The sequence below is a fragment of the Eptesicus fuscus genome, chromosome 11, assembly GCF_027574615.1.
Source record: "Eptesicus fuscus isolate TK198812 chromosome 11, DD_ASM_mEF_20220401, whole genome shotgun sequence".
Taxonomy (NCBI): Eukaryota; Metazoa; Chordata; class Mammalia; order Chiroptera; family Vespertilionidae; genus Eptesicus; species Eptesicus fuscus.
In genome coordinates, this window is record NC_072483.1 from 78,515,120 (window position 1) to 78,530,403 (window position 15,284).

The 15,284-nt window shown below is 34.9% G+C and overlaps 1 protein-coding gene across 1 annotated transcript in view; it reads right to left on the reverse strand.

Moving 5' to 3' along the window:
- CPS1 (carbamoyl-phosphate synthase 1) overlaps positions 1-15,284 on the reverse strand; it is a 110,056-nt gene that overhangs the window by 66,860 nt on the left and 27,912 nt on the right. The window contains exons 8-16 of the mRNA XM_008145205.3: positions 13,599-13,727; positions 12,934-13,040; positions 11,964-12,102; positions 11,295-11,372; positions 9,595-9,693; positions 8,309-8,404; positions 4,368-4,557; positions 3,286-3,443; positions 1,415-1,543 (exon numbers count right to left, since the gene is read on the reverse strand). Of these exons, the coding sequence (XP_008143427.1) occupies positions 1,415-1,543; positions 3,286-3,443; positions 4,368-4,557; positions 8,309-8,404; positions 9,595-9,693; positions 11,295-11,372; positions 11,964-12,102; positions 12,934-13,040; positions 13,599-13,727 (1,125 nt within the window). The remainder of the gene's footprint in view (positions 1-1,414; positions 1,544-3,285; positions 3,444-4,367; positions 4,558-8,308; positions 8,405-9,594; positions 9,694-11,294; positions 11,373-11,963; positions 12,103-12,933; positions 13,041-13,598; positions 13,728-15,284) is intronic.

Here is a 15,284-nt window from a genome sequence, read left to right on the forward strand (position 1 = left end):
CAAAGTTTTCATCAAAGAAAATCATTCAATGGCCTACTAATTATTTTGGAGTAATATGAATTTGAATAAAAAGTATCCCAGTCCAAAATTGTCTTCATTAGTAAACATTATTAGACAATTTAGTATTCAAGAGGTTTCTATACTGTAAAAAGTATATATTTTTAATAGAGCATAAATAAATATTGTCACTATTGGCATTAATAGTAAGATTTCTAACATTAAGAACATTGAGAATATCTAATATGCTAGAGGGGAAAATATGGTATATGTCCATAAGCATGTTCTTTTCTTTAAATAAATGATTCAGAAGTCCAGAATGGAAACAAGAAATATTTACATTAGATATGTTTCCCTTCTTTTGGTTCATTTGGCAACTTTAGAAAATATAAATCCAAGTTGTTGACATGTAAGTTTGTCATTATAGTTATTTGAGTATATTTAATTTTACTTATTTTTTTCTCAAAGCCCTTCATCAACAATTGAAGGGCCTTATTTTGTTTCACTCTAAAAGTAAGTAACGATAAAGCTAAAAGCTGTGCTTGGGCTCTTTACTCGGCTCTCCCCAAAACTGCCTTCACAAAGACTCTCTTGCATGACTGTCATGTAAGTTACATGGCCCTTTGGTTGCACATGCATGCATCCAACAAGCCCCGGGACTGCCAGGCTCTGCTGTACTCTGAGGAAATAGAGTATGGGCAAAACTCTGCTTTCATAAAGCATGTTTGCTGTGTTCATCTCTACTTTACTTTTGGACACATCTTAATTTTCTCCAGATTTGCCTTCTAAATACTTAAGAAAATAAGTATTCAGTAAGATGTTAAAGTCATTTTGATAGTAATAAATTATAAATCTCACTTTTGCTTATACCCATATGTGTATGTTAGTTGGCAGAGAGCTAACTTGATTATGTTATTAAGAGGTGTTTATACTATATATACATTAAACAGTTGAGTTTGAGGTAAAGTTAAACTAGTCAATGTGTGTTGTTTCCCTTAGTGGATGTCATTCATGTGATATTTCAAAAAATAATGGAACATTATATTCTAGTTTTTTTAACTACTAAAATATATTTCAGCATTATGGATGTTTTGGAACAGACTATGAGGCAGAGGAAGGTAGAATTGGATTGACTTAATAACACTGAAATCAATAGACAGGAAAATAAAGATTGACCTTTACGTAGAGTCACCACCAGTTTACCTAAGACTATCTGGCTTAACACTGTGTTCCAATATAAATAATTATACTGCATTTCCTTTTCAAGGGAGTTGTATTTTGGACAACACTTTTAGAGAGCACGACAGTGATTTAATAAATAGAAAAAAGGTTATTTTTGTCTACATAACTTTCTCTAATGGAAAAGGCATGTTACATCAGTGTCTTGATTGTTAAGATGGTCTATGAAGGTACATACCTTTGTGCTGAGGTCCACTAAGGTTTCCTTATTAGGACAGATGCCTGAGCCTAACCCACCTAGGGCATAGGCAGAGCGGATCATCACTGGGTAGCCAATGGAGTCTGCTGCCTTCAACGCATCCTCAATCTGTCAACAAGAACAAGAACTCAGAGTTTAAAAGCTGACCAGACTAGCAGAAACAATCATTCCAAGAGAGTCTGGCGATTCAAGTAGATCAGTTTATTTGAAGGGAATGACTATGGAAATGTTCTATTATTCTCTCATCTCCTTCTGAAAAGCAAGTGTTATTTTACAATTTTTAGGTAAAATTCTAGGATTATTTCAGTATACAGTAAAGACCCTTTTTAATTTCTTTGTGGTGAATTTTATTTTTGCACGTTAAGTGAAAAGAAAAAAAAAACATAAAGCAATCGCCCAAACTAAAATATCCAGCATTAATTTGAGAATGAAAACCATATTGAATTTTTGATTCAGCTTAAAAGTCTTCATCTTTTAATGAAACAAGGTTTTCTGTTGCTGAAACTAACTTGGTATTACTGCAATACGCCATTAGGAATATTATATAGAGAAATTTTTCATTTTTCAAGTTCAGTCAGAGAGCAGTCCCAAAAGCTTGGAATTCTTTTTTATAACTTACAAAATACAACACATGATGGCTATATTTTTCTGTCATGGAATATTATTACACTACCAATGGGAATGTAATTACACCTTTCCCATATGCCTGTTTCTCATCCTGAGGAAGCAAGGACATAATTAAATCTGGCAATGAAAGAATGAATGGATGGCAGGAGCTTTCCAAATGTTCAGCAGAGCTGTCCTGGGATTATTCCTGATTGACAGCTTTGTAACATAGCACGTACTTGACAGCATTCTTTTCTGAAACATGCATGACCCATATTTAGTCAGTCCAGCTGTACTCCCCTTATCCCTAAGGACTTGCCTATTTCTTCAATGGGGAAGTTACATCAAAAACTACATTCAGCACCACCACTCCACTGACTGTATGTGGAAATCAAGACTAAAGTCAGGGGCAAAAAAACAGATGTATAGAAAGCTGACTTTTTCTCCGTGCCCATCAATATACACAGGATATGATGGAAAATGGTTAATAGAAATGCAATATAATCTGTCCTCTTTCAACATCTAAGCCATGGATTTCTCAGTCATAAATCTTACTAATTAGATCCAATGGCTCTTTTTATCTTAATAATCTCATTTTAAAATGTTTATTCCATTTTAATAAGAAAATTTAAATTTAATGATTTTCCATTTGCAGGTCATCTGCACATACAAGATGTGTCACTGATTGTGGGAAGAAGGTAAAAATTACTTTGGCATTGCAAGTTAGTATGGTGCTTAGTTTTAATTCAGGAGATTTGAGATTTAGCGGCATTGATAAAATCACTTTTCTTGATTCATGCTTCTCTTTTCATAAAATAAAATAGTAATACCTAACTATAAAATTTGAGCTCTGAATACTGCAATTAATACACAATATCTTGCTGGACCTGCATGGCTCAGTGGTTAAGCATTGACCTGTGACCCAGAAGGTCTCGGTTCGATTCCCATCAGGGCACATGCCTGAGTCGCAGGCTCGATCCCCAGTGGTGGGCATGCAGGAGGCAGCCAATCAATGATTCTCTTTCATCATTGATGTTTCTATCTCTCTCTCCCTCTCTTTGTCTTTCTAAAATCAATTAAAAATATATTTTTAACTAAACAATATCTCTGAGGTACCAACACATTTCTGGAAGAACATATATGCAAGTATAATAATTGTAACTTTTCTTTCTAGGCATAATAAACATTCTCCCTACAACCAAAACAGATAATGGCCTTGTCCCTCCAGAACAAAGGTTTCTTACCGATTCCACGGCAAAGCTCGGAGCAATCTTTTCATTAATCTCATTTAGTTTATCTGAGAACAGCTGCCTGTCTTCTGTGGCCATAATGGATTCAACTGAGGTCCCCAGGACTTTCACACCATACTCCTTGAGCACACCTCTCTTAAATAGTTCCACTCCTGTAGAAGAATAAAATACAATCGGTTATTTTTTTCATCTTAAACTCTTATGTCTTCTTTAATACCATTTTTTAAATCTTGAAATTAACTTCAAGAAGCCACCACAATACAAAATAGAATTGTACTTAAGGTAAAAAATAATTTGAATTAATAATTCTGAAGACATTCTAACAAAATATTCTGCTGATGTAACTGTTCCTTATATTACCACTTTCTTCAAATGATTTTTATTATTGTCACTAATAAAAATCATAGAATTATAGTGAGCCTTGAAATTTTAGTATAGTTCCTTCCATTCTAAGGTCCATTCTTATAATGAGATTTAAATAAGCCCAGAGGTATGGATTAAAAATTATCAAAATTGTTTGTTTTCACTAACTCACTAGCTAACTTTAGCTAAGTGCTTTATATTTGTCATACAAATTACATCACCAACTCCTTACCCCAACTAGCTAAATGATATCCTCATTCACAATCTAGTTCCAATGGTTTGGAGCATTTTAAAGAGGACACAGCATTGGACTCAGCAGATAAATGAAGGGATGGTGGAGAGACTGATCTAGATTATCATGAAGATATACGTGAAATAGCTGAGACATAGGGTGCAAGGCACTTATCAATGTTAATTCTCACTTTTCATTCATAATAGTTCTCGGGATATCACTGGTATCAGAGAGCAGCAATATCCTGGGATAGAGGATGGAGACCCAAGAAACCTACTTGGCCACTCTGGAGCATTAAAGCAAAAGGTTTCTTTTTGTTCCTCTGATGTCCTATTCATTATATGACATTTTCAGGTGGCTATTTGCTGCTTCGTCACACATTAGAGGAAATCTTTATAAATTTTTAAGTCAAATCAAGCAAAAAAATATTACTCATAAGTGCATGTACCCAAATTCTACAATTAAACTTAAAAGAACTCACCACAGTTCAGAGCTGTCTGGCCACCCATGCCCAGAATTAACCCATCTGGCCGTTCCGCCTTGATGACCTCTGTGACAAACTGGGGGGTGATGGGGAGAAAGTAGACGCTATCTGCTTGTTTTAAGCCCACTTCATTGGTCTGTACGGATGCAATGTTTGGGTTCATCAGGACAGTTCTGACATTTTCTTCCTGAAACAAAAGGATCCAGAATCTGAATACATGGTCTAAAGAAGAGAATGGCCATATTTCAATTAAGGGCATTATTAGGTAATGAATAGATTAGGTAGTGGGTTAGGTAATGAATGAATGAATGAATGAGTGAGTGAGTGAGTGAGTGAGTGAGTGAATGGAAGTTAGAGAGAAACAAACATTTGGTGAAAGGAAGGAAGAAATTGAGTGAAAATAAAACTATCCAAAAGGAATTGCCTCCTCATAAAGATCATTCTGAATTTCTTGCCACTGAAGCTACAAGCAAAGCTGAAAATTATTTCTATAGAGTTTGACCAGACATCCACAAATACAGCAGGTCCCCAAATAATGTGGTTTTGTTCAAGTCATTTTGTTATAACATTAATGGGGGGGTCAATTCCTGGATGGGGCCACTGTCTGTGTGGATTTTGCAGGTTTTTCCATGTCTGCATGGGTTTTCTCCAGGTGCTCCGGATTCCTCCCACATCCCAAAGATGTGCAGTGAGATAAACTGGCGGGTCTAAATGATTCCAGTTTGAGTGTGTGTGGATGTGATTTCACCCTTCAATGGAAGGTCCTCCTATCCGGGTGGGTCCTGTCTGTACCCTGAGCTGCTGAGAGAGGCTCTAGCCACCCAAGACCCTGAAGTGGATAGAGGATTGGAAAATAATCCTCTTACTTGTTTTCATTCATCTTTCTTAAATGTCTGTAAAACTCACATTTATTTCTTTTTTTAAAAAATATATATTTTATTGATTTTTTACAGAGAGGAAGAGAGAGGGATAGACAGTCAGAAGCATTGATGAGAGAGAAACATCGATCAGCTGCCTCTTGCACACCTCCTACTGGGGATGTGCCCGCAACCAAGGTACATGCCCTTGACCGGAATCGAACCTGGGACCCCTGAGTCCGCAGGCCGACGCTCTATCCACTGAGCCAAACCGGTTTCGGCAAACTCACATTTATTTCAATGTTTAATATTAGAAGTATTCAGGATCTTTATTTATAAGTTTGGTGATAATTTTGGTGGCCAGAAAAATTCCATAGGAACTTAACTCTTGTTTATATCATTTAGCCTATGGTAAAATTAGTTTCGTTATACATTGTTTTGCTTAAAGCCACAGCTTCCAAGACCCTATCATCGAAATTGAGTACTATTGAACTTTACAGTTCAATCGACCTTAAAAGAACACAATATTCCAAAAAATTTTAATGAGTAAACTATAAAATGGAACTGGAGGCAACATCAAAGCTGCTTCCCTTTCTAATGTTTGTTGGAGAACATTGGTGCACATTTAAAATGCACGGTAATGTGTTTCCTTCTTGCTAGAAGCACTGAGAGCCTTCTGCTGGCTTCTATTTTCTTTATATTTTCATGCTTGCTGTAGTGCTTTAACAAAGAGCATTATACAACTGTTTATACATATTATATAAAAAGAAAATGACCATATGGCAAAATAAAATAAAAATGTATGTGTGTGTCTGAAGGTATTCATAGCCTATCTCATTCTTGACATCTGGAGAGACCACCAAAATAATTGTTCATGTAGGCTACTAAGAATAATAACTTTATAAACCAGGATGAGCGTGAAACTTAGCAAAAATAACGATTATAAAATATGGCCAGATCGTTCTTATTATTTTACCTATTAGCATATCAATTTTGAACTCTTCTAAAAAGTCAACAAAATATTCAGCTGAAAAGTATAGAAATCATCTTTGAAAGACCTACACATCCTAGGGGGGAATCTCAATAAAAAATTAAATATACCTCATGCTATTTTAAATTCAAATAGTGCCTTAAAACTTGTATTTTTTACTAATTTACTTGATTTTTATACCAAGACTACAAGAGAAATTTCCACCTTACAGATAAAAACAATGAGATTCAATAGTTAAATAACTTGCCAAAGATCATATAGCTGGAAAGATCCAGAATTAAAACTTGATTCAACTCATGATTCAAGTCCTATGCTCTTCCGCAACACCAGTCATCTCTCAAGATTTTAAGGAATTATTTTAAAAAGATTATCAGGTGTATTAGCAAAGTATTAAATAGATACATACAGATAAGCAATTTCATTTAAAAATATGGGTTAGAGTATAAGTAATTGGGTCTAAACTGAGATTAGATCATTAACAGAAGTTGTACAAAGTCTTGTTACTTTAGAAAAATGCCAACAGGCCTAAATATATTTTTATTTTCCTGAATGGACTATATGATAAATATAGGTATTTTTATAAATAAAATTATATAGTAAAAGTCCCATATGTGCATGTGATGGGTATTCATTTTAAAACTTAAGAATAATTTCAAACAATTTTAATAAATTTTACATCATTTTCTAATATAGTTCTGGCTATAATACATGCACAATTTAATTCTTTTAAAATATTTGGTTCATAAATTTATGTCTATTAACTTCCTAATTAATCATAATACAATATATAGTTTTTATTATTTAAATAACTTCACATTATGGATGTTAAAGCACATAAAAAATACAAGCCATGAAAATATTAGTTATTCATAAAACTACCAAACAGGCTTTAAAAAAAGTTTGCTAGTAAAATGTGTTCTAAATCCAGAACACACTTGGATTGTGTTCTAATCAATCCAAACCATTGGACATCCACTATCTATCTAAAGATTAATTGAATCATAATACAATAAAGTATCTTTTTAAAATATACATGGAAAACATGTGTGTATATATATGAACACCCATATGTGTATGGAGGAGAGTATTGAAAACAAATGGGAAGAAGATTAAGGTAATTGGGGGCTATGTTCTACATTTTTATCAAGCATCTGTCAAGTGAAAATCTCTGTATACAGAATATTAAATAAAATAAAAAGTAAATTTTTAAAAAGCCAACTATTCCCCATGTTTGTTGTCTGAGTCTCCTGCTGCCTTCCCAATGTCCTTCTCTCCTAGCCAGGACTCTGGTAAATGGCTTCACACTGCAAAGCCTAAGGCAAGGTCACAGAGAGTTCTCAGTGCCTCCGGATGGCCTGATGAGCACCCAAATGGGGACTAACCAGGGAAATAAGGACACCAAAAAGAAGCCTAGTTTGCTCTTTCATAGAAATACCTTTCATGTACAGCGTAATTTTTCTAGTTTTATTTACTAGGTAAGAATTGGGAAAATCTCAAGAGACTTTGAGGAAATAGGGAGGATGTTCTTCCCAACTTGGGTATCAAATCCTCTTTTCCACTTGAAAATGCAACCACACCATCCTGGTAGGTCATCCATTCCAAGTCACAGGTGGGACAACTGGGTTCTCTAATGACAGATAACAACTTCTAGAGCTTGAACAAAAGGCCCTGCTTCTCCAACTGGATCTTCCCATTTCAACCACAGAAATGCCTGAAGCATCCAAAGAACATCCAAAGTACTTTTAGAGCACCAAGGATGCCTAAATTCACACAAAAGACAAAAAGCTCACTACCTCAAAAGAAATGAGAAATATCTATAAGTGTGGCTTTCTATGTTTTCATTATAAATAGGAGATAATGTAGACAATTTTGAAGATCAATCTAAATTAATGTATAGGTGTGCACATTGGAGAAAGTAAATATCTTGTCTGTGATCAAACTTCCTTTAATAAAAGATGTGTAAGGGTTAGGTAAGGAAATTAATTATAGTGACTTTGAAAAGAGGTGGTGTCATAAATCTAAATTATGCAATACTAATTAGACTCATTAAAGGGTGTATATAAATTCTAGCAAAGATCATAGTCTCTCACCTTCATGGCTTTTACAGCTTGCGATCCTGAGTAATCAAATTCACCTGCCTGACCAATGGACAGACCTCCCGATCCCAGGATAAGGACTTTGGAAACCTGCAAGCAATTTTTAAAAAAGCATTGTTTTTATTATCAAGATGAGGAAATAGGCACTCATGTGTGTACATATATGTATATTTTTAGATAAAAATCTCCCAAAATTTAATTAAGTGTATTACATTCAATATTTCATAGGTTTGTTCTGAACAAAGGATTGGCACAAAAACAAACAAGCCTCTGGGTCTTCCTAAACTGCCAAGCCCTTCCGAGGAGAAAGATGTTCTTGGTCACTGCAAGAGGCAATGGCTTGGGAAACTAGATTTGCTTCAACAAATATTTATTGGGCACCTACTATGTGCAAGTCATTGAAATACCAAATGATACATTTCCTTCACCATTTAAAAAAAAGAAAAACATCTGAAGACCATAAGTTGACAGTCTGAGGAAATGCTGTACATTATGTGGCTTCTTTCACTACCAAGAACCCACACTTGGACTCCATATTGAGAGGCTAGATTACGGCCAATCCTTTCATCTCAAAAAAAAAAAAAAAAAAAAAAAAAGGCTGTCATGGAAATCATTAAACTATCTAACTTAACTTATTGCATGTAAACATATAAATCAATTATTTTTGTTTGTAATCTAAATACATATATATATATATCTCTAAACTTTGCATAATAATGTGTGGGTATGTGGTTAAACTATGAAAGAAATGGGTAGAGATCTTATATTAATGTACATGTTCAAACAGATAAGAGTTCAAGTCTTATAATATATTAATTCTTATCTATTTGCTTTCTAAAGGTAAATAATATTCAAGTCATGATATTGAGTAATAATCCTTTTAAAAACAAAAAAATTATGATTATGTTATATCACCTATAACAATTCTGTAGTCTGAACTATGTATCACAAGCATATGTAAAGCTATGGTTTATTGAGTAATGAAAAACGTATCCAATTCTAAGCTAAATTAACCCCTTTTGTTTACTACGTTATTTTATTACAAACATCCTAGAAGAATTAAACTGTAAAAGATGTGACTTTAATTCTAAACATGAAAATGCCCAAGAACATAATCAAGAACAGACCAAATAGTTAGATGCTAAAATGATGGGAGATTACAATAATACCAATCATCTTTCATAAACATTGGGAAAGTTTACATATTAACCTAAATATATCATTACATGGTAGAGAAAATCCAAAATACATAAACCAAAAATAAGCCCACATATACTGACCTCAATCCGAGATGCAACTAGGGCTGGCTTTGGTAGAACCGATGTAACAGTGGTTCCTTTCCCCTTCTTTATCAGTGAGAAAAATGAATCAAACAGATACTAGAAAAAAAATGTAACCAACCAGTTAGAAGCTTCAAAACTCGCAGGGTTGCCAGATAAAAAACAGTATTCCTACTTAAATTTGAACTTTAGATAAACAATTTTTAGGATAAGTATTTCTATGCAATATTTGTTTTTGTTTGTTTGTTTGCCAATTCTGGCAAAACTACATATTTATTATAGAAATTAGGTCAAATAAACACTTCTAGCTGCTTATGTGACATCCTATTTAAAAAATTTTCAGCAGACAATGAACAATTCAGATAATGCCTTCGGAGAATATCAAGTTTGCAGCCTCCTAATGATGAATCATTTTCTTCTTCTAAGTAAAATTCTGGCTGTAATTACTTATGCTATATTTCTTATGCTCCCTAAAGTTGGAAATAACTGGATTTTTAAAATTTCTATTAGCTCTAAAAATATCTCTAAAGGTTATTCTTAAACTTTACCAATAAATTGGCTTTTATTTTTGCAACAGACATAAGAAATTTCAACAAAAATATTTATTTTGCAACTATTTGGCAGGATAAAAATAAGGATTAAGTGACACTGGATATTACATATCTTGATTTCAATGTTCCTAATTTGAAGTACTAGCATAGGCAATATTTATATTTTAAATGCTTAAAGAAGTATCATGCATTAGACAATATGTGTGCATATGTCACTTTAACTTACGAGTTTTATTATGGGTAAGTAATGCTATATTGACTTTGGCTATCAAGAGCCATTACTTATTAACTATAATAAAACAGGGGAAAAAAACCCACAAATCTGAAAACACAATTAGTAGTAGGCTAGATAAGGTAGTAGAGTTTACAGACAGAAAACTTTTATTCTCTCCCTCATTTTGCCTAGATGTCTTTTCTGAGAGTATCTGCTAATAGGGAAGAATCTTCAGCATTACTATTGGAGGCCCTGGGGTGTTAGAGATGCAGTCACCCCACACTTCCCAGACTTTTCTGAGTATCACTGCAAGATCTTGTTTTGCAAAGATGTCCTTGAACATTGAACCAAAAGCTCACACCGTAAAAGTAGAGATATTTAAATTACAAACAAAACATCTCTAAGAATTCTTCATGGTTCTTTTCTTAAGCCATCCAACTCATACGCATATTGGTAGATGCCCTCGCCCCTCCCTAGCACTGCTGCCCTCCTTCCTTCTCCTGCTGCTGGTTATTCTCCCTATATGGCTACACAACCAGTTGCCATAGAGATTTTGTGAAGTCACAGATGGGAGATTAAAATTTCATTTCAGTTATGAGAATAAGAGAGCAAGGGGAAATTCATTTGCATAAGATAACAATTGTAAATTTTAGAACTAAATATATCAGAATGATAATAATTTAAATAAAAATAGCATTGCATCAGGTTTCTTAAGGGATTCCCCACTTTAAATAAAAAAAAAAAAGACAGGCACTTCCTCCATGATATTTATGGGGAAATTTTGATACAATGAGCGTATTATCACAACACCCTTCTTGAGAATGTTCTGTAACAACATCATCTAAGGTGATTACTTTGGTTTCTTGATTTTTCACATAAATACATTTCTAAGTTTAAGACTTAATTCTACAACAGGCCTCATCTTTCTAACATACCTCAGTGTCCGTTGGCCCTGGGCTGACCTCGGGGTGGAACTGCACACCGAAAAAGGGTTTGCTTTCATGCATAATCCCCTAAGGAACGAGAAATGGGAGAAATGTCTTCTGAAACAATGGATGCCAACAAGGCTATGTATTATTCAAATAAAAAAACTGAGGTAAATGCTTAAGAACATTAGAAAAACTGAAAGTGCTAATAAAAATAATCCAACAAAGATTCAACCAAATGTGGTTCCCTTAATAAAAACAACTGATTTGGTTTATAGCCTTTGGAACCCCTGAAAGCTCTGTTCAGAATACTCCCAAATCCTCTTCTCATCTTCAGCTCCTAAATGCTTCTCCAGGGGTCTTCTCAAAGGCTACTTCATGTGCTTAGTCCCAGAGACTCACAAGCGTGGTTTCAACAGATCTCTACCAATGCCCCATTAACAATGAATGTGCAAGACAGTCATTGATTAACCCCCCAAAGAATGGATCTTAATGAGTCAACTGATGAGAAAATAAGACAGAGAAATTACTTTTGGAAAAGCAGAGGGCTATGAATTCCTATAAGTAGAGTTCTTCCCCACACCCGCCCCCGCACCCCACAAATAGCTCACATAAACAAGAGAAAGGTATCTGTATAGCAGAGTATTAAAAGCCCTGCATGTCTCATCCCCAATTTACCTCATTGGTTTGATCGTTGACATTTGTAAAAAGTGGCTTCCAGCCAGCAGGAAGGGTGTTTTCCAGGGCATAGCCATGATTCTGAGCGGTAATGAAAGCCTGTCTGTTTGTCACGTTCAAAACAGGCTGATTCTGCCCTCTGGAGAAAAAAGGAAGAAGAAGGAAAAGTGAGGAAGATAGTATAAACACATTCATTGTAAAATAGCAAACAAGAAAAGACTATTAAAATTCGAAAGATTCAATTGCTTAGTAAGAAAAATGACAGATTGTTAATCCCAGTAATTTTAGCAACAAAAATAAATTCGGGAAGCTTCGTTGTGTGTTAAATATCATATCTATTAAACTTCTGTAATCAGTTTGGGGAAAGGGAGAATTGCATTCATACGAAGAAGTTAAGAGTTGCCTACCAGCTTAACAGAGACTGACAAATGTAAGCGACTTATTTTAAGGAGCCACAGTAATTGTAAAGGCAAATGAGAGTTCACAGGAGATAATAAAGAGAAACTACTCAGTCTGGAATCAATCTGAATTATATTTCCTGTGGAAGGTGGTCCGTGAGGGAAAGCTCCATGTTCAATAGGTTAAAATCGTTGGGGTAAGAAAGTAAAACCTAGAGGATTTGAAGATTTCTTGGTTCTTAAGTCACCTAGCCTTACAACGTTATCAGTGCTCTGAAATCAAGTTTAAAATCAGAACAGTTTCCCTTTGAATGCCATTTGATTGAGTATTATAACCTCAATTTATGCCGAGTGGAGGAAAATAACTTTAAACTAAGCAAAGTTATTGTTAGAGAAGGCTGCCTTTCACAAATGCAATGAAAGTGGTATCAGGTAGTCGGACAACTGTGAACCATATATGGTTATCTATTTATTCTGAAGAAAGTGGCATGGAAGGTCTCTAAGTCTTTTGGATTTAGTTACTAATAGTATTCACAGCTAGTCTAACTGTAAACAAAGTGCAACTGCCTTACCTGTTAGCCATGGGCATCTTGTAGGATTTGGCACCAGCAGCTAATCCTATGATTAAATTTCCTGTGCTGATTCCAAACAATGGCTCCTTGCGGTCACTCTCCAAAATCTAAATCAGGAAGAATTTTTATTAACCCAGAAGTACAGTCCCCAAAAAGTGACTCTCAAGGAATAAAAAGGAAGCATTCTTTTTTTCCCCTTAATTAACAAGGTAAAGAGAATGACCATTGAATAAAAAGTTAGATTATAAATCAGAACATGATTGACAAATTTATAGCATTAGAACTCAATAAAATGTACTTAACATACAGATTAAAATAAATCTAATTTAGTATTTCTTTAGAAACTTGAGTGTGTTATAGGTCCCAAGGTCATGGTGAGGAACATAAATTGTCATTTCATGATTGTAAGGAATGACACATTTGGAGATTAGGCTCCAGTTCTCTGAACTCAAGGACACAATCCCAATTACTTTATCTAAAAAAAGGCTCTTTTTCCTCATTGGTTCACCCTAATACAGATCTGTGCTGACATTACCTCTGAGGTCACAAGTAGGAGTAATAAAAAATTTCTGAATAAATAAAATATATTGCAGCTGAGATCCATAATAGACCAGACTTCTCTCTACTTTGCACACAGATACACACTACCCCCAGGTTAACTGCACCTTTTTCACATTCTGAATTAGTGGTTGTGCAAGAGCTGGGTTCCCAGGTCCTCCGGCAATTAAAAGCCCATCATACTCCATCTTGGTGAAATCATGATTCCAGGGAACTAAATGCACTTCAGCTCCTCGCTAGAAAGGAAAAACAAGAATGACCAGAATTTAATAACGTGGGGGTTTTTTTTGCCAAAGTGTAATTTCACTAGACCTTCTCTTGACTAACCATTCCTTAAAAGGAAAGAAAAAAATAGCATGTGATTCAAATAAATAAAGCTTAACAGAGATGGATAAAACATCACTGTTTTTGTGTGATGTAAATGGAGCCAATGGTCAATAAAAAGTGGAGGGGAAAAAACACTATTAAAAATGTGATCCTGGAAAAATAGAGCCTAAAAGCTTCATGCTTGGGCACACAGGGATACAGGTTATCTTACCTAGAATTATGGGATAAAGAGGTGCAAAAAATGGTAAATTGATTTTCTGCAAAATTTAAGATGGCTCACCTTCCACCTTTTTCAATTTTGCCTTTTTTGTCTGATCAAATTTTAATCAGCCTTCTTTCATGGGTTTTGTCATATTACCTATATTTATATTCTGATTGAAAAGTTAGAACTTTTCTACATAAGTATAAATAAGAAGATATCTTTGAAGGTTTCCTAGACACATTTCCTGAGACAAGGATTTGAAAAAAAAAAAGAAGAAAAAGTTTATTTTGAAATGTTTCCAAGAAATACCAACAGAAAATGACACCGGGAGGCATTCCAATCAAGTACGCATTCTCAAGCAGTTACCATATGGACAACCAGAGCTTCAGCCCACCAAGGAACTCTGGGCACCAGTGTAGAATATCCATCTTGAAGACAGCCCAGCTATGGAGTGAAGGAGCTGGGATATTTACACAATGACCCTCTCTAGTCATTGGTTGGGGCTGCAGCAAGATCATTAATTCTATGGCACTCAGCATGCCAGCAGTCTCCAACCAACCAAAGAGAGCCCTCAGTCAATGAAATGCAGACACTTGCAATTGGAAGTCAGGCAAAATGTTGAACGGAGAGGGAGATATGGACAGACCATCCACAGCATCAGCTGCTGAAGAGTCCACGCACATTTACGTTACTAAACTTGACCAGAATTTGAAATCATGATTTGGACACTTCTGATATTCTCTAACAAAGAATTGAAGAATTCTACTATATGAAAGCTAATTTGATATTATGCAAATATATCTGTGCGTGTGTGTTTGTGTGTGCATCAGAGACAGAGACTTACCCAGAGAGGCAGAAACAGAGATTAGGAAAAGAAGGTGGAGAAGGAGAAATCCCAACAAAAACAAGTCTGTAAGAAAACACTGTAATAATAGTTAAAGTCTCCTAAAGGATTTTTAAGGTTCAATATTAATGGTTGTCCAAGAGTTGATGTAACACAGCATGAAAGTTTGCACTGTATCAGGGCATGACCTCTGCAAACATGTGGTGCATAATAAATACAGCCCAATAGAGAAGTTCTCCAACTGAGTCTAGTTTTTTGTTGTTGTTTTTATCTCTAAACCCCAAGAATGTGAACATGGTATGTCTCGGAATGTCAGCTAATCAGCGATAAGAACAGTCATCATTTTCTTCTCTGTTTTTGTGTCCTGCGAGATCTTTTTTTTTTTTAAACATGGTCCACTTCTCTCATTTTAACAGGGAT